Source organism: Mauremys reevesii, linkage group 4, assembly GCF_016161935.1.
Source record: "Mauremys reevesii isolate NIE-2019 linkage group 4, ASM1616193v1, whole genome shotgun sequence".
NCBI classification, from domain to species: domain Eukaryota; kingdom Metazoa; phylum Chordata; order Testudines; family Geoemydidae; genus Mauremys; species Mauremys reevesii.
In genome coordinates, this window is record NC_052626.1 from 111,398,719 (window position 1) to 111,417,541 (window position 18,823).

General features: G+C 47.6%; 1 protein-coding gene across 10 annotated transcripts in view; it reads left to right on the forward strand.

Moving 5' to 3' along the window:
* SLC25A22 (solute carrier family 25 member 22) overlaps positions 1–18,823 on the forward strand; it is a 118,618-nt gene that overhangs the window by 34,823 nt on the left and 64,972 nt on the right. For 8 of the 10 annotated variants that reach the window (XR_005597352.1, XR_005597349.1, XR_005597350.1 and 5 more), the window contains 3 exons: positions 6,042–6,158; positions 15,029–15,154; positions 16,675–16,730. Coding sequence is in view for 6 of the 10 variants with exons in the window: in XM_039533466.1 (XP_039389400.1) it covers positions 6,139–6,158; positions 15,029–15,154; positions 16,675–16,730 (202 nt within the window). In the remaining 4 variants the exon portion in view is untranslated. Of the gene's footprint in view, positions 1–97; positions 123–6,041; positions 6,159–9,799; positions 9,846–15,028; positions 15,155–16,674; positions 16,731–18,823 lie in introns of those variants that run through there. The other 2 variants (XM_039533471.1, XM_039533470.1) reach the window with 2 other exon arrangements.

Genomic DNA, 18,823 nt, shown 5'->3' on the forward strand with positions numbered 1-18,823 from the left:
GATAAGGTGAAGGGAAACAAAGGTTAATAGCCAGCCAGGTGCACAGGGATACACTTGCACCACAGGGGTCGGAGGTACCAAGGTTGCAGTCCCTGAAGAAAACTGCTCGCCGGCTTGAAAGGGTAAAATTTGATGCAAGGGGTATTCAGTTGTGGACAGTACATCAGAGATCAGTGCATGTGGAGGGAGAGAGATCGTATGAGAGGAATATATTAATTTATCTTCTGTGAATATTTCCTCCTTGTAGACTGCATGGGGGGAGGGCACAGTGGCATTTGAAACTGACTGGGTTTGCATTGTGGTGCTACCTGATGTAGCTGGGTGTGGTGGTTCCATCTCTGTGGGGCTGTTTTGGGGAACTAGGTGTTGGAAAAGATAGGTTAAAAGTGATGCACTGACTTGCTAGAGAGGTCCCCTGGATGGGGTTTGAGGTGTGGGCGGCAGAGGGAGGTGGGACTTATTTTATTATTTTTTTTAAATTGGTTTTGTGTGTAATTCCCTCTCTCACAAAGAAATGCAAAGGGAGCCGTTTGTAGCTGTAATGCAGAGCGGTGATCTGATCCAACGCAGCCAGCACAGGATACTGGGTTCACAAGCTCCAGTTCCCATGGGGATCTCCGTACCTTGGGTTAGAGTTCTGTTCTTGGCATTAAGCAGCAGGGTGTTTCCTTGGGAGGAAAGGAGGACAGTGCACTGGACAGCTGTGATCCCTCACAGGCATGACTGGAATTAGTGGGAATGACTGCAGAAAGTGTGTGTGTGAGAGAGACAGAAGGTGGGGGAAGGGATAATTTGATCTTTGGAATGTGACCCTTGGCTACACTAGGACTTTAGCCTGAGGTGCAGCTTCACACCAGACCAAATCCTTTGATGTAAATCATGTCTACATAATGTGCTGCAATGTGTCAGAGTGCAGTTTATTCTGGTTTGAAGCCAGTATAAACCAGGTGTATGCTGGGAGTTTGCCCTGATGCAGCTGCACCAGTGGTCAATGAACCAGGGTGGCTCAGGGCTGTTGGGAAGTTGTGGGAACAGAATGAGCTACAGCTGCAGAAGCGTTCACTAGGGACCCCAGCACTCCAGAAGTGTATACCCACGTCCTAGCACCTGAGCCTGGGTTATCATGAACACTTGCCCTCCCCAGATTGCTAAATGGGACTGGGGCGGGCTGGCTGGAAAGGGGGTCTGGTAAGATGGGGTTGCTGTCCTGAGATGGTTCTGGCTTGGAAAAGATTGAGAACCACGAATGTAGACTAGTACTGGGCCCAGCACTGAATTATCGCGTTAACCCTATACAGGCATTTATAAAATAGGCAGATGAAACGGAGCGATTGTCTATACTGTGGCATTGGCTGTAATGCAGCATATATACCCTTAATGAGTGTGCCATTAATGTACTGTGTCCCACGGTTCTTCCCTAGGATTATCTGGCTAGAACTCTAGTGCATCCTCAAACAATGAAGGATGTGCCTGTCATGCTAAGACTAATCTGCTCGATCATGTTAATAAACATAAAAGGGAGATCCCGGTGCGTGAATAATGGAGCATTAATCCATGCCTGGCTGCACTAACCACACGCTAGGTGAAAATTAATACCCCATAATTCATCCCATGGGCGGTTCTTCCTACTTAATAAGGCACGGCTTGTAAAGTTTAGGAACTGCCACTGTTCAGGGCTCATTGGCTAGTCCTGCTTAAAGGAAGGACCCCGCAGAAAACACCTCTGCTTGCTGAATGGTACACTCCTCTCTCCCATTTGAGGGGCAAGAGATGGTCTCCCCCACTCTTTCTCTGGTGTTACAGGTTAGAGCAGGGGTAGGCAACCTATGGCACGGGCGCCGAAGGCGGCACGCGAGCTGATTTTCAGTGGCACTCACTGCCCGGGTCCTGGCCACCAGTCCAGGGGGCTCTGCATTTAAATTTAATTTTAAATGAAGCTTAAACATTCTGAAACCTTATGTACTTTACATACAACAATAGTTTAGTTATATTATTATAGACTTATAGAAAGACCTTCTAAAAAAGTTAATGTATTATTGGCACGTGAAACCTTAAATTAAAGTGAATAAATGAAGGCTCGGCACACCACCTCTGAAAGGTTGCCGACCCTTGGGTTAGAGAGTTCTTGGATTTTCCTAGTTTCCTATCCCTGCTTGCATCCAGTCCTTTGCAGAACCCATTTGTTACCTGGGCTGCAGGAAAGTGGTCTCAGCAGTGGTGTGACTCGCATGGCTGGCCTCTAGCATTTTGGAGTGACCATGTGGTGGTTTCTAGGGAAACTTTCCTTGGCACCATCTGTCTTGCTGCAGACATGATCCAGCTGCAGGGCAGGAATTTAGGGCTGGTCTGTACCAGAAAATTAGCTTGACCAAGCAACGTCGCTTAGGGGTGTGAAAAATCCATACCCTTGAGCCACGCAATTAAGCTGACATAAATCCCCATGTAGACAGTGCTAGGCCACATCCGTCGACGTTCTGTTGACATAGCTCCTGCCTCTCGGGGAGACAGATTACCTTCGCTGATGGGAGAAGCCCTCCCGTCCGTGTCAGTAGTGTCTACACTGGGAGGCAATGTAGTGTTAGAAGCGTAGATGAGTCCTGACTATGAAGGTGGGAATGAATCCAGGAGTCTGGATCCCTGAAATATGCCCCAGGAGTGAGTCTGGGCACTTGCTGTGCTTCAGAAGCTTCACTTAATTGTTTTGCGCTGTTGGTTATGAAGAGCCCTGTGCTTGACACAGATTTTTCTTAGTTCTCTGTTTTATTCCTCTGTTTCCCTGTTGAGTGTTTTAACCTCCTGCAGAATTTCCCAGGGATGGTATGCTCTCCCTGTGGCCTTTTTTCCTGGCCTGAATTCCCCCTCGCTCCCTGGATGGAGCTAGTTAGAGGAACTGGAATCTGGCCCAGTTCTCGGATCTTCCCAACCACAGGGCATGGAACTTTATTTCATACCTTTTTAAATGAATGGTGGGATTCTGGAGAATACAGCAAAGTGCACTGGTGGAGTTTAAATTGGCATTTGGGGCTGCTTTGCAAATTGGCATCAGCTGGGATAAGCCTGCCTTCTGTCATGGTTTAATGCTCAATCACCAGGTGTGGTTAGTCTAACCTAGCGTGCCCTTTGGCTCTGGTAGTTCTGGAGGTGCAGGGCTCCCCTGTGCTAGGTGCTGGGCACACCTAGCACACAGACTGTACCTGCCCTGAAGAACTGACAATCTAACTGGTGGGGAGGGAGGAAGAAATAGCATCAGCTCTCATTTCACAGAGGGGGAGCGGAACTTAAGTGACTTTCCCTAAGTCTCTCACACACACAATGTATAGCAGAGCTGGGAGCTGAACCCAGGTTTTCGATTCCTAGTCTAGTGCCTTAGCTACAAAACTGTCTTTGCTCTGTACCATCCCCACTGTCTTGGGAGATCAAGAAGCTACATGGTCAACTGTCTCCTGAGCATCCATTTTTCCTCTTGACCGATCAAAATGTAAATACACCTCTACCCTGATATAACACGAATTTGGATATAATGCGGTAAAGCAGTGCTCTGGGGGGTGGGGCTGCGCACTCCAGCTGAGCAAAGCAAGTTTGATATAACACGGTTTCACCTATAACGTGGTAAGATTTTTTTCGCTCCCGAGGACAGTGTTATATCAGGGTAGAGGTGTATTTAACATTACAGTGTTGAACTATTCTACATATTATGTAGCATATCTGAAATGCAGCTGCCTCTGGGGTAGAGGGCAGCAGCTGACTAGTATGCAGCAGTGGTGGGACCATGTATTATGGGCAAAAGCCCTATTGTGAAAAGCAATTTGTGAAACTAATGCCTCTGTGATGGCAACAGAGCTATATGAGGACTGTGTGTGGAATTGGCCAGATCTCTTCTATCCATATAAGGGAACACCCTATTTATTGTAGTTGTTACCGGTGAGTTTTCATGGTTTAGGGTTTGCTTACGTGGAGGTGTACCAGTTTAACAAAAGATATAAAGGTAAGCTGGTGCAACCCCCTTTGTGTGTGTATACACTCTTACTTTAGTTTGAGTGACTTGTGTCTGTTTAGCTTAGTGACCTGAGAAGCAGTTTAAGCTAAATGAAAACATGTCCACACAGAAGATTGCAACCATTTTAACTAAATGCTACAAGTTTTGTGTGTAGTCAAGGCCTTAGTTTATAGGGATTTTAGTAAATTCTCACTTGTCATTCACTAATTTTTGAAGAAGACTGGTTGTCTGAAAAGAAATCCCAGAAGACATGCAGGTGAATGAAGTCAGAGCTGAGTATACTAGACGAAGCTCCATTCCCCAGTGGGTTAGTGCACTGGCCTCTCATGGCTTCAAATAAGTCCCAGATCTCAAGTGCAAATGGATTTGAAGGCTCAGCCTAATTGAGGTGGATGGCTGTGCAGATACCACCAAGCCTGTCACTGAAGCTAGAAGTCTCTGCCCGAGAGAGACCCCCAGTTGGACTATCGGGAAGAAAGTGGGGATTGTAGGTCAAGACTGAGGTGCGTTAGCAAAGGTGTGTGTGTGTGTGTGTGTGTGTAATCTTGTGCAGTGCCTGCCTGCACTGTAGCTGGCTCCATGCAACTCTGTGCATTCCTCCTTGTCGCAAACACGAAGAGTCATGAAATTGTACCCTGCAATGAAAATGCAATGTTAGCCTTTAAAGCAGTGGCTCTCAACCTTTCCAGGCTACTGTACCCCTGTCAAGAGTCTGATTTGTCTTGCGTACCCCCAATTTCACCTCACTTAAAAACGACTTGCTTACAAACTCAGACACACACACATACAAACGTGTCACCACCCTATTATGAAAAATTGCTTAGTCTCTCATTTTTACCACATAATTATAAAATAAATCAATTGGAATATAAATATTGTACTTACATTTTAGTGAATTGTATATAGAACAGTATAAACAAGTCAATGTTTGTATGAAATTTTAGTTTGCACTGATTTCAGTAGTGCTTTTATGTAGCCAGTTGTAAAACTTGGGCAAATATCTAGATGAGTTGATGTACCCCCGAAAGACCTCTGCATACCCCCAAGCTGTACCCCTGTTGAGAGAAACTGCTTTAAAGTCTCCTTACAGACTATGAAGGGGTGTGTATGTTGAAAGGACTCATGGGTAACCCAGTGGCACATTTCGTTGCTAAGCCAGAGAACAAACAGTTTGTTTCCAGCCTATGGGTTGCTACTCCCCAGGTAACTAGAAAGGAAGCTGCCAATGAGCAGCACTGCATTACCATATGGGAACTGGGGACCAGCTGCTTTCAGGGATGAGGAGTAGGTGGCAAGAAATGACAAATATTAAAGGAATCTAAATGCTGAATCTTCAAAATGTCCATCTTCTGGGGGTTGAGTTCCTTCATGGGCTGGGTTCCAGCATCTCCCTGGTAACTCTGTGGGGCAGCAGAATAGAGAGAACAGGCTCCTCCCTGTGAGACCAGATGGTGTGGAAGTCTGACACACACCTCCTTCCACCTGCTCCCAAGAGCAGACAGCTGCAAAACAGGCTGCTGTCCCTTTAAGCCCTGCAGGGCGCTTGCAGCGTCTGGCTGCCATCCTTCCCCTCTCATGCGCTGGAGCATGGTGCTCTTGGCAGCCAGCTAGAGACCATGGGGTGGGTGGGTGTGATGATTTCACAGCCTTGCAGCTTCTTGCCTGTTCCTTCTGTGTGTGGCAGAGGGAAAGTCATTTTGTAAAATTTGCCTCTCTTAAAAATAAGAGTGAAACGATCTGACTAATCCTTCTTCCTTGCTGAATAATCTGTGTCTGGGAACTGCTCACAGGAGTCTCTGGGATTAGGGTCAATGACTTCCCCAGGGTCAGGGTTAGGGGCATGGACGCTCAGGCTCTGTCGTCGGAGCGTGTCGTGCTGTGTGTGTGAGGCATTGGCGAGGCACCAAGTACAGACTGGGCAGTCCCTGAGCAGAGTGGGGGAGGGAGCCTGTGTACTCTGCCTACTAAGGTTTGGGCTTTTGGGGGAATGTAAAGTCCTGTTCTCAATCTTGTCTCCTTGGTGTTTCTCTCTCACCCTTCTCAGGAGAACCACTCGCCAGGACTGAGGGGGATCAAAAGAAGAAGTTAAGGGACATTCAGGAGGAGCAAATTGATTTTTAACAGGATCACGTCTGAATTAAATGGCTGATACACAGATCAGGTAAAAAGTTTTGTGGTTCCTTTTTTTAGGAGTAACTGTGGGCCAGATAATCTCACTCGATGTACAAGACTAGATGATCCGATGATCCCTTCCAGCCTCTAAAATCTGTGACTCTTTTCCCCCACTCCTGTGATGGGGTTCAGGGTGCAATCCAGACCAATGAGGGGCTGTGTCACCACTTTCCCTGCAAACTTGGGTGCCTCACAATGCTTTGCTGCTGTAGCTCCCAACCTGGGATGCTCACAACAAGCCTACAAGCATGCGGGTCACGCCCTAAGTGTCTGTGTGCTAGATACCCCTGGTTCAGCAGCTCTAACCCACACAGCCTGTCTACAGCCCCACGGTCCCACTCTGGCTTCCACCAGCCTTGGTTCATAGAACCACAGCGTTAGAAGGGGCCTCAAGGGTCATCTAGTGTAATCCCCTGCCAAGCTGCAGGATTTGTTGTGCCTAAACCATCCAAGACAGGTGGCTGTCCAGCCTCCTTTTGAAAACCACCAGTGAAGGAGCTTCCACAACCTCCCGAGGCGTCTGTTCCATTCCCCTGCTGTTCTTACAGTTAGGAAGCTTTTCTTGAGATTTAATCTAAATCTGCTATGCATGTAGTTTGAACCCACTGCCTCTTGTCCTGCCCACTGTGGCAAGAAAGAGCAACTTTTCTCCATCTTTTTTGTGGCAGCCTTTCACGTATCTGAAGACTGCTGTCATATCCCCTCTTAATCTCTTTTTCCAAAATAAATATACCCAGTTCCTTCCGCCTTTGCTCATAGCTTGCCTTCCATCCCTTTGATCATCTTTGTCGCTCATCTCTGGATCTTTCCCAGTTTCTCTACATCGTTTCTATTTGGTGACCAAAATTGGACACCATACTCCAGCTGAGGCATAACTAGCACCGAGTAGAGCAGTACCATCATCTCCCGTGACTTGCATGCTATGGCTCTGTTAATGCAACCTAAAATTACTGCTTGTAGGTTGACCCCAACACACTCATTAGTCCCAAATTTTCCCCAAACCCTGTGCTCTGTAATGTCCGGTCCTCTCCTGGACAGTTCAGAGAAATAATAAGGTTCATGTCTTCCTCTGAAGACACACAAGTACATCACCGCTTATGTATTTAACTGGGGTAAATACACCATGCCCTTAAAACACAGCACTGAGCTGATTGATAGTAAAAATATAAACGAATTTATTAACAACAAAACATAGACGAAGTGATGCCAAGTAAAAGGAATAAAGTTAGAAATGGTTACATGCAAATAAAAGTGAAAACGTCAAAAATATAATCTAGCAAGATACAGGCTTTGTTCAAGATGGTGTCTGCCTTCAATCATTTTCCAGAGACTTGGACCCGGCCTTGGCTGAAGGACCCATCTATCTCAGCGTGCCAGAGCTCTGCTTCCTTGTGTCGGTCTAGTGATGGAAGCCAAAGATGGCTTCCGTCTCTCTGCTTATCTCTTCCAGAGTTCAGTGACTTTGTTTCAAGAGGCAGGATGACCTCATGCTGTTCTTCCCTTCCTGTGGCCTTCCTATCCCCCTGTATGTAAATAGAGCTTCCATTGTTTTGATTCCACCATGCTTGATTTACATAGGAGACAGGTAATAGCTGTGACATTCCCTCCTGCCTAGGAGGGAACCTGCTTCTTCTTTTGTTTGGACAGTCTCTCTCTAAAACAGTGTCGTTTGGTATCCATATTTCCTCATGTAGTGTTAGTACATACTTTTCACAATGCTCTTAATCACCAGTGTGTCTGTCATTCACTATCAGAACAGACCTAACTCTAGGCACACAATATTACTGTAGTATAAAAGTGCAATCAATTGATTCAGTTGCTTATTACTTGGGGTTCAGCCCCCCTGTCTTTATAGACCAGTAAACCTTGGCAATGGATTCTTCTGAAGGTTCTCTCCAAAGTAAAGTTTATTCAAGCTGTCTGGTGAAGGAAGCTCCATGCTTTTTCTTCCCCCCACTTATTAGCTCAAATGCAAATTGTTCTGTTTCCTGCCATTTCCTCCTCCTGCTGCCTTGAGGGTTCTGTTTACTGCTTATGTGTCGGTTGAGGTAAATACACATTCCTTTGTTCCCTCTGCCATACGTGGTTTACACACATTCAGTCATTATTGCAGCATATATTCATAACTCTTAGTACACATCCTGTACATACGTCACTCAATATTATATGATCAGCGAGTTGTTAGTTTTCAAGTGATACCTCACAAGGCATATTTTGTACAAAGATTATCACAGCAGTTTGTAGCGCATGAATACAGGGGTGCTTGGTGTCACAACTCCTCTCTCTCCTTTCTTGTGTCCTCTTTCTATTGTCTTTTCCTTTCATCCTGCCCTACACCCCCCACTTCCTGTTTTATCTATCCACGCCCCCAGCCTCCAATTCATTCCTCCTTATTTCCTCCCCTCTCCTTTTTGAAGGCCAGTTCCACAACTGGTTTCAACTGGGGTCGTTCTGTTGACTTGAATACACTAATGTCAAAGGAGCGATGCCAACGGGCACCAGCTGAGGATCTGACACTTGCTATTTGGGAACAATACACAGCAGTAACCTATCTTCGTCTTCCTAAAGCTTAGCCTGTCCATCTAATCATAGGCAACTTGGTATCCAAGCACTGATGCTACCAGGTTTAAAACAACTAGATGATTTGAAGACACAGCAGGCAGCTTGCAGACTTTGCTCCTGGCTTGTCCCAGAACTATTACCTGCCTGAAGGACACGCATAATCTGCAATATGCTTTGGATTGTTGTGGATTATGCTATTTGCCTTCCAGGAACCATGATGGCTGGCCCAGCATGGTCCCAAGGGTGAGTGTAGCTTTCTGTTAGTGTGGGCAGGGTTTACACTTTCTATTCATAAAGTTTTTCCTGATGAAAGGTGACTATTGTCTGGCTCCAGAACTTCACTGTAGTCCCACTGTCAGTGCCCCTTTTCTAACACCTGACCTCCCCAATGCATTGTTTCCCAAGAGCACCTTTGAACAGAGTGGGAGGGCTAGCCTGGGTCAGATAATGGTGTCCCTTTGATTTGGTTGTGTTGACGGTGGGCGAGAAAAGGGCTGCCCTTATTGGGACTTGTCAGGATTGTTCTATTTTTCTGCAAGGCACAGACAGCTGATGGAAAAGAGCCTCAGGCAGAGCAGACAGCAGCAAGAAAACATCATTGCACGTTTAACCCCCGAGCGGTGTCTCTCATCCATTAACCGATTCCAGGAGCTCTATGGTGTTTGTGTGTATTCTTTCCTTAGTCTGAATTGCAAGCCCAGATTCATCTCTGCTAGGCCACATGGCTGTACGTGCCTGATAGCCCCCATGGAGTGAATCACGTGTGTCAGCAGCTGCGGACTTCAGCTATTGCTCCAGCTGACCAGGCTGGAGGTGGCTATGCAGGACACTGGAATTCTGTGGCAGAGTGGAATACTCCTCTGCATGCTGTCACGCAGCACGTCTTCTCAGCCCACCGCTCTGTCCATGGCAGTGCCGGCGCATGGAGCACAGAACGATGAGGAACTTCTCCTAACTCTCCCATATCCCGGCATTTTAATCCCTAGGGGGTGATGGGTCTGTTCCCACATCTGCAATCTACTTGCTGTATAAACTTGTGAAATTATTTAATCTCTGTTTATATTACAGTAGCACTTAGAGTTCCCGAAGGCAGTAGGGGCTGTGCATACACATGGTAAGAGATGGTACCTGCCCAGAAGAGTTTACAGCCTAAATAGACAAGACTGAGAGAGGGTGGGAGGAAGTTACTAGTATTGCTATTTTACAGATGGGGAGCTAAGTCAAAGAAATTTTGAGTGACTTGCTCAAGATCACACAAGAAAATCTGTGGCGGAGCTGGGAATTGAACCTAGATCACCTTAGTTCCACTGCCTTAACCACAGGTCATCCTGCCTCTCTGTGCCTCAGTTTCCCCATCTGTAAATTGGAGGATGATACCTACCTAACATAGGTGCTGTGAAGCTAGATCCATTTGTGTGTGTGTAAAGTGCTTTGCAAGACTCATCTGGGAGATGCTAGAGAATGATTATTTAACATAAGAGCGGCCATACTAGGTCAGATGAAAGGTCCATCCAGCCCAGTATCCTGTCTGCTGACAGTGGCCAATGCCAGGTGCCCCAGAGGGAATGAACAGAACAGATAATTAAGTGATCCATCTCCTGTCGCCCATTCCCAGCCTCTGGTAAACAGAGGCTAGGGATGCCATCCCGGTCCATCCTGGCTAATAGCCAGTGATGAGCTGCCAAAATATTAACAACCGGTTCCCTCCTCCTCACCCCATGAGGGGGTCATGCCCCCACCCCCCGGGGACTCCTGCCCCATCCAGCCCCCCCCTCGCCCCCCGGGACCCGTGCCCTATCCACCCCCCTTCCCTGTCCCCTGACTGTCCCTTGCCACCCCATCCAACCCCTTCTCTCATTCCTGATGGCACCCCGGGACCCCTACACCCCATCCAACCACCCCTTCTCTCTGTCCCCTGACTGTCCCTGGAATCCCCACCCCTAACTGCCCCCCACCACCCATCCAACCCCTGCTCCTTCCTGACTGCCACCCCGGGAACCTTGCCCCCGTTCAATCCCCCCGTTCCCTGCCCTCTGACCGCTCCAACACTAATCCACCCACCCCAACTCCCTTGCCCTCTTCCAACACCCGCTCCCTGCCCCCTTACCATGCTGCCTGGAGGTGGGGGCCCAGCTGGGCTGGGGCTGGGACCGGAGCCACCCGGCCGACATCGGGGCCTGGCGAGATTGCAGCAGGACCGGGGGGGCAGGAGCCGTGCTGCCTGGCCCCAGGGCGCCTGGAGCCCTCCTCCCGCTGGCGCCCCCACCCCCTGGCCCCAGCTCACCTGGTGGAAGCCTTCTCAGCCCTCCCAGGCTTCCCGCGCAAACAGCTGATTCGCGGGAAGCTGGGGAGGGGGAGGAGAAGCCGGAGGAGCTTCAGAAGAGGAGGCGGAGTAAGGTGAGCTGGGGCCGGGGGAAGGGTAGGGAGCTGCTAGAGCTTTTGTTAAATTTAAAAGCCCTTTGGGAACTAGTTGTTCCTCCAGGAACAACCGGTTCTAAAGGGGCTTCTAAATTTAACAACCGGTTCTCGCGAACCGGCTGCAGCTCACCACTGCTAATAGCCATTGATGGACCTATCCTCCATTAACTTAGCTAATTCTTTTTTGAACTATTTTGACCATGTGAGTCTGTGTGCATGTTCTCCTCTTCTAGGTGGTGATCCTGGAGGAACCGGAATAGATGAATAGGTGTATTGAGCAATGCTTTCCTGCCCTCAAATAACAGGGGTGGGGAGAAGCTTCTCACAGCCGTCACTTGCAAATTGCGCATGGCCTTATGCTCTCTGCATGTGTCAGCATGCCCAAGCCTTCTAGTTTGTCCTCTTCTATGTTTGTGTGGTGGTGCTGGGGTCCACACTGAAATGCGTGGGCTTGTCATGCTTTGTGCATTCTATTGTATACTGTGCTAGCTATGGGGCTGGGTTCCCACTTGGTTTCTTCTTAGCGCTAATTTCTCCTTATTGCATCAGATTGCCAGAGTTAGGATTGGGGCTGCCCCAGTTCCCAGCATGACTCTCCTCAGGATTGTGATTTACCAGCAGATGCTTTGAAATCACATTTAGGTGTCAGGCTCCCATCCTTCCTTAGCTGCATGAACAGATCCAGGCAATAATGTCCTTTGCATCAGCTGAGCTCAGTTCACCTGGCTTTGAATGTTCCCTCTTTCTCCTTTCACTGGTGTCTTGGTCTTACTTCACTAATGCTATGCCCTGTAATGGTGACCTGTCTAAGGTACTATCTTTTCTCTAGCCTCATACCTCAGGGTGGGTCCTGCTGGAAGAGTCATGTGTGAGGGCCCTGAGAACTAGGGTTGAGAAGATGCCAATATAGCTATTGGAAACAGGGTGTCTTCCTCAGGAAACTAGAGCTTTTAAAGGGGCCTCTGCTTTGTGAATCCATTTTAGTTTTTATATTTCCATTTTTTTTGGGGGGTGCACATGTTGGAAATTGTAGATGCAAGATGTTCAGCTTCCTTTGTGACTCTTCAAATGGGAGAGTTAAAATGCCAAAATATTGATTTTTCTGTTTGCACCTCTGATTTACTGTAGAGGCAATAGGAGAGTACATGTAAACACAGAATGGGGGCTGAGGTTCAGCTGAAAATCTGACGCCAAGAGAGCAGCTCTGCTCTGTAACATTGAGTGCCCTTCCAGAATGGCACTGTATTGTCCCGTACAAAAAGTGCCAAGAAATGGCTCAGGTTCACCCGTCTGATCTATGGGGTGAAAGGTAGGAGAGGCAGGGCCTAGAGGGCATCTAACCCTTATTTTCCCCCCCTCACCATAGCCCTAGGATTTTATATAGGAGTCTGACTCTTCCTATTGGGGCACCTCTCCTGTCGCGTGCACTCTTCCAGCCCTGAATCCCTCCCTGGGTTTTTAGCTTTGCAAAAGTTATAGTCATGCCACTGTGCGTGTATAGAAAGCCAAGGTTACTTTCTTCTATACGCTGCTCTGAGGCCTTTACCAGGAGGTCCCCCTAACACACATACATACTGTCTTTCATGCCCTGGGCCTTCTTAGTCTCAGAGGGTTTCCATCAGGCCTGTAGCAGAGAGGCAGACCTTCCAGAATACCTGTAGCTGGACAGCTTCTGAAGCCTGGTCTCTGCTGTCGGGCAGCCTTCATCCATTATTGAGCCCTCTGGAATGCCTCTGAGCAACGGAGGAGTTAATAGGCCTTTCTGCTCCCCTTGCTTCACTCCAGCAACTTATCCCTGCCAATTCCTCCGTTCAGAGCAGTGCACCACTGACGGCCCTGCCTGCTGGCATCCTGTGTGCAGTGTCCATTATTCTTCAGAAGGGAGAGGCCTCTGAGGCAGCCACGTGGGATCAGTTGTTTCTCGGTCCGTTTAGCTGTGATCAGGAGTGCTTATCAGTCATCAGTTTAATAGCTGATTTATCCTCTGTTCAAGGGTCTGTATCTTGCCCTTTGCTGGACAGAATGCCCTTGAAGGATCTAAGAGGCATCTTCTGTCTCTGACATCAGTGATTCATTAGGTTTTTAAATGTCAGATGTTCCAAGTAATTGAAAGAGTGCTGGACCCTCACTGAGCAGAGGGGTAGATCGGCTTTAAAACTGAGGTGCATGTAGATACCAGGGAGAGCTGCTTAGAAATAAAAAAGGTGGGTGGAAAAAGCTCAACTCAGACCCCCTCCACAATACCGCCTGCTTTTGTCCGTTTTCTTTGCTATGTGTAATCTCACTCCTCCGTATCCACATGCACTCAGCTTAACCTCTGTCTATTTGGCTCCACTGACTGTTGTGTCACTGATATATCAGGAATCTAATTCCTCGCATGCACAGAGTCTTCTCTGCTCACAGGAGCAGTGTTGGAAATGTCTTACTGGTCCTGGAAGTATGTAGGGCTAGCCTGCCAACGAAGCTCCTTTGCACTGGTCTTTCCCACAGGATGTTAGCAGCTGACGTGTCATGAACCACTAGTTAGGTGCATGTCTGATGCCAGCTTTCCTCTGCTGTTGTAAAACATTCATTTCTAATCCTAATGGTTAGTGAGACATCAGATCCTTTAAACGAGGTCAGTCTACACTGACCCCATTGGTCTGACAGAGCAGTGACTATAGAGAGCCTTGCACCCTGAACTGCTGTAACTTTCACTCCCAGTGTTTCTATTCGTGGGCCTGGGCAAGTATTTCCCTGAATCTTGGGCCAAAGCAGGTGGATTTTCCCAAATCTGGGCCCATGGCTCTATTTTCTGGCAGCTGTCTGGAAAAGTGGGGCATGTTTCTGCTTATCTGGCAAAAGCTTTACCTCACTCAGCCCCTTTTGGGTTTCTGAATGAATCCCAAACCACCTGAAGCCACAGCTCGGTGGGGAGTGTTGTATCGCTCGGCAGTGCCACCTGCTGGCTGGTCAGGAGCAACAAGAGCCAAACCTGGATGGAAGCTCTGCTCGACCTTCTGCGCTGGAGGACAGAAGTGATGAGCACTCAGTGCACAGAGAAGGCAAAGAGGAAAGGCACAGACTCTAGTCCTACCTCCTCCCATCTGCTGGTGGGTTCTAGATTTCATGACTAGGTTTCCCCAAGTCTACGGCAAGAGGTCACACAAAGGGGGCAGCGTCGGACAGCAGCTGTGTATGTTTATTTTTTGTATTACGGTCGCATCTAGAGGCCTTCACAGAGATCAGGGCCCCATTGTTTTAGGTGCTGCACATACACACATATGGGGTGAGCTTGAGACAGTCTAAACAGACAAGGGATAAAGAGTAGGAAGTGGGGATGATAATCCTTCCTAGTTGTGCCTCAGTTCCCCATCTGTCAGAGAGATTTAATGACTTGCCCAGGGTCATACGAGGAGTCTGGCAGAGCAGGGTATTGAATCCAGATCTCCAAAATCCCACTCTGGGCCTCACCCACAAAGCTAGCCTTCCCCTGTGGAGCTGGAAGGATCCCAGTACTGTACTGCAGGAAGTGGTCACAATAAGACAGTTTAAGGCATTTTCAGCAATCCCCCTCATTCTTTCTTAGTGGCTGGAGCATGGCGATGTGCCTTGTGTGTGGGACCCAGGCACTCTTGATTCAGTATTTGAGCTTGGATTCTGTGCCTCAGTTTCCCCATCTGTAAAATGAGGCCAATTATAGCCCCAGCAGAGCACTTTGTGTGTTAGGTGGAAAGCGCCAAGTGCAATATATTATGATGATTTGCTTGTGGGAAGCTTGGTTTATTTCAGCTCTTCACTCCTGGTGAAGGTCCTGGTTCTTTATTCCTCTTTTTTCCCTTTCGGTATCTTGTTGCCAATGCATCTGTCTGTTTTTTCTTTCCCTCCCTCCCCCCGCAGTTTACCTGCCAAGTTGATCAATGGAGGGATAGCTGGGCTGATTGGAGTCACCTGTGTTTTTCCCATTGACTTGGCGAAAACTCGCCTGCAGAACCAGCAAAATGGCCAGCGGATGTACACCAGCATGTAAGTACTGCCTCACCCAAATGGACTCAGCTGGGACCTCCTGATCTGGCTGGGTGGGATTCTCAACTTTCCCTGCCCCCAACACACACTTATGGTGACATCAGCATTTCTAGGAGTTTAACTCTCGTAAAATCAGCCATCCAAAGGAGCTGTAATTAAAATAAATAAAAAAAAATAACTAGCCCAGGCTGAAACTCCACAGGTAAGGTCCCTGCTGGGTGTATTTTTACTTGTGTGTCTTGCATTATATTAATTTTTTCACCCCTAGAAGCAGTGCATTTTCTTGCACCAGAGCTGCGAGGAAGGCTGGGATTATGGTCAAAACATGGCCTGTGAATCAAGAGCTGGGTTCAACTCTTTGCTCTGCTACAGACTGCCCCTGTGAAATTGCCATTTAATCTCCCCCTGCCTCAGTTTCCCAGGTGTAAAATAGGGATAACCATATCTCCTTTGCTTCATCTATTCTCATTACAAGTTTTGTGACAGAGGCTGCCTGTTATTGTGTGTGTGTGTGCAGCACCTAGCACAGTGGGGCTCCGAACGCACACAGGTGTCTTATTTGTTCAGGCTTGAAATAAAAACAGAGTGACGTTTAAACTCAACCAGTAACATGTTTACACCTGCCACTATCTAATGCCAGTCTGACTTACTGGGAAGGGGTCGTGAAGCTGTGGATGGGATAGTATTGTCCCTTGTTAATACTGGCTTGTTGCACAGGGGGTAGTGAGTGTTAGTTGGTTTATGGTTTTCCGAGTTCTTTCAAGATAGCTCTGAAGGTGACCCTTCTCAGTTCCTAGAGATCCACTCAGTGGAAGTTTAGGGTCTGGCTCTGCTCCTGCTGAAGTCAGTGACCAAATAACCATTGACTTCAGTGGCAGCAGGAGACGGTGCATTATTCTTAACAGGAAACTTGGGAGGCTTTTTGGGTTCAGGTCACAGTGTGTGTGGATCTTGTGTTTATTGGGGAAACACATGGAGACATGCAGTTTTTGCTCAGTGCATGTGGGTCTGATCCAAAGTCCACGGTAGACAATGGGATTCTTTCCACTGACTTCATTAGGCATTGGATTGGGCCTTATGCAGTAATTTTCCACTAGTTTTTAAAAGAGCCCCCAACATCCTGAGTTCCTTAAAGTGACAAAGCAGGTTAGGGTGGCTGTGCAAAACTTCAGTTTCAAACCCAGCTCTTTATTTTCCTTCCTTGAGCAGACCTGATCACTGAAACATGTTGCGCTATTGTTTTTGGGCTCCCATCTGGTTAAGGAGCAGCTCCTCCAATTAACATTTTTCCCTTCTGAATTTGTAGAAAGCAAATTTGTTTTCTGTGTACGGGGTGAACCAGTATTTCACCAAGGACAGGAGTACTACTGGGGCTCTCACAATGATGGCGTCCATGGCTGACACTCTTCTCCTCTCTGCCTGGACTTTGGCTGACAAACTGTAAATGCAGATTGCTTGATTAGATTCCTCCCTCTCCACCTTTGAACTCCTGAGGTTTTATCTGTGTCTCTTGTTTGCAGGTCTGACTGCCTCATTAAGACAATCCGGTCGGAAGGTTACTTCGGCATGTACAGAGGTAAGGGCTGGAGGCAGAGCAGAAGTGCAGCATCTGACTCATCCATCCTAGCCTGAAATGCTGTTGTGACCGCAGGTGAAATAAAAACAAAGCCACTTGCCTCTCTTTATGGAGTGAGGTATTAGGGGTGCCCTGAACTGGTTGAAAAACCTTGAAAAAGTCTCACCTAAAAACTGAGAGCTCAATATACGAAACACGGGCATTGCCAGGCTGGCTTAGACCCCCTGCTTCACCCAGTCCAGTACCCTGTCTGTGTCAGTGGCCAGTGCCAGATGCTTCAGAGGAAGGGAGTTATGGGGTAATATGTCCACAGGGAAAATTCCTCCTAACGCCCATAAACTGAGAGGTTGGTTCATGTCCAGAAACAAGTGGGTTTATATCCCTTCCTAAGCCCTTGTTTTGTTATATTTACTATGATAACTACTGGCTGGTCTCATTGTCCATACAAATAATACCTAGCTCTCATGTAATGCTTTCATCAATAGGTCTCAGAGCATTTTACAAAGGAAGTGAATATGTCCCAATCTTCTCTTGGCCTCAATAATTGGCAACGAGTTCCACAAGCAGATCATCTCTAGAGAGAACTCCATTGACAAATGTTACCTCTTTGTTTTATACATAAAACTTGGAGATTTTCTGGCAGACTGAGACAGCTATGGCGGTTTCCTGAAGTTTCCAAATAAGGTCTTCCAAGGATAAAGTTTATGTATTATTTTGGGCCTGGAGTGTATGTAACCTCTCTGTTGGGGGGTGGGGGGTGCATTGGGAGAGACATGGGACTTGGGAGTTCAAAAGACCATACTGAAAATGTGCTGGATAAGTATGGACTTTTGGGACTATAAGCGTTTAGGGATTCCTCAAGAAATCCACTTGGGAGAGGTTAATGCAAATTCCCAAACTCCAGTTATGCAAAACCCAGCCCAGAGGAGAGAGCATTGTCTGTCTGTCTGTCTGTCTGCTGATTACCTATTACAGAAGGCCAAGAACAAAGGCCCAAGCTGTATAAAGAACTGGCTGATCTGCCCAGCTGTGGTTCTGGTTCTGGATTTAAGACGGATGAACTTGTAACTGCAGGGGAAACCCAGTTTGGGGTTTTGAAGGACTAAAATCTACCAGAGCCCAAGGTTGGAGCTGGGGTGACCCTCTGGTGAGCTTTTTAGCATGTGTTCTAAACTGGCTATGAACAAATTCAGGCTGGAAATAAGAAAGTTCCTAACTATCAGAGGGGTCAGGTTGTGGAAGAGCCTCCCACTAGGAATTGTGGGGCCAAACAACTTACATTGTTTTAACAGAAAGCTGGACAAATTTGGCAGTGGGATTATATGCTGTGGTTGCTTGTGATGAGAGGGGCAAGATTCAGTGGCCTTCCAGTTTCTTATGTTCCTAAAGCTCGTGATTCTGGGCTTTAGTTGGTCACCTGCAGGGGTCAGGAAGGGTGTGTGTGTGTGTGTGTGTGTGGTCTTCTTCCTCTGAAGCATCAGGGAAGGTCATTGCTAGAGGTGAGACATTGCACAGGATGGGCCAGTGTTCTGACATGGCACCCAGGATTCTCTCTCTCTCTCAGATGCTAGCTGGCTGTTTTTTTGCCCACATGCTCATGGTCTAACTGATCGCCATCGGTGGGGTCAGGAAGGAATTCCCTTCTCCCCCCCGCCCCCCCCGATCATATTGGCAGTGATCTTGGGGAGTGGGGAAGGTTGGGTTTTGCCTTCCTCTGCAGCATGGCATGCAGGTCACTTGCTGGGATTATCTGGGTGTATCTCAATCAATTCACTGCCACTGGACATCGGTGTACCTCGGTCCCTTTTGTTCTCCGTCTATGGCACATAATAGCTTAGTCTCCTGTGCTCGATAATACTTTGCTCTAAGTCTGGTTGTGGGGTTTCATGTGCAGGTCCTGGGTGGTGCTGGGGGCCTGTGATGTACAGGAGCTCAGATTAGGTGATCTGGTGGTCCTGTATGGTCTTAAACTCTATAACTGGTATCTAGCTGTAAGTATATGGTGCTATATAAATACCTCAGAAATATTTGCAATCATCATAGTATCTATTCACTGGTACAGATAAAGAACAGGTTCTCAGATTACTTGATTA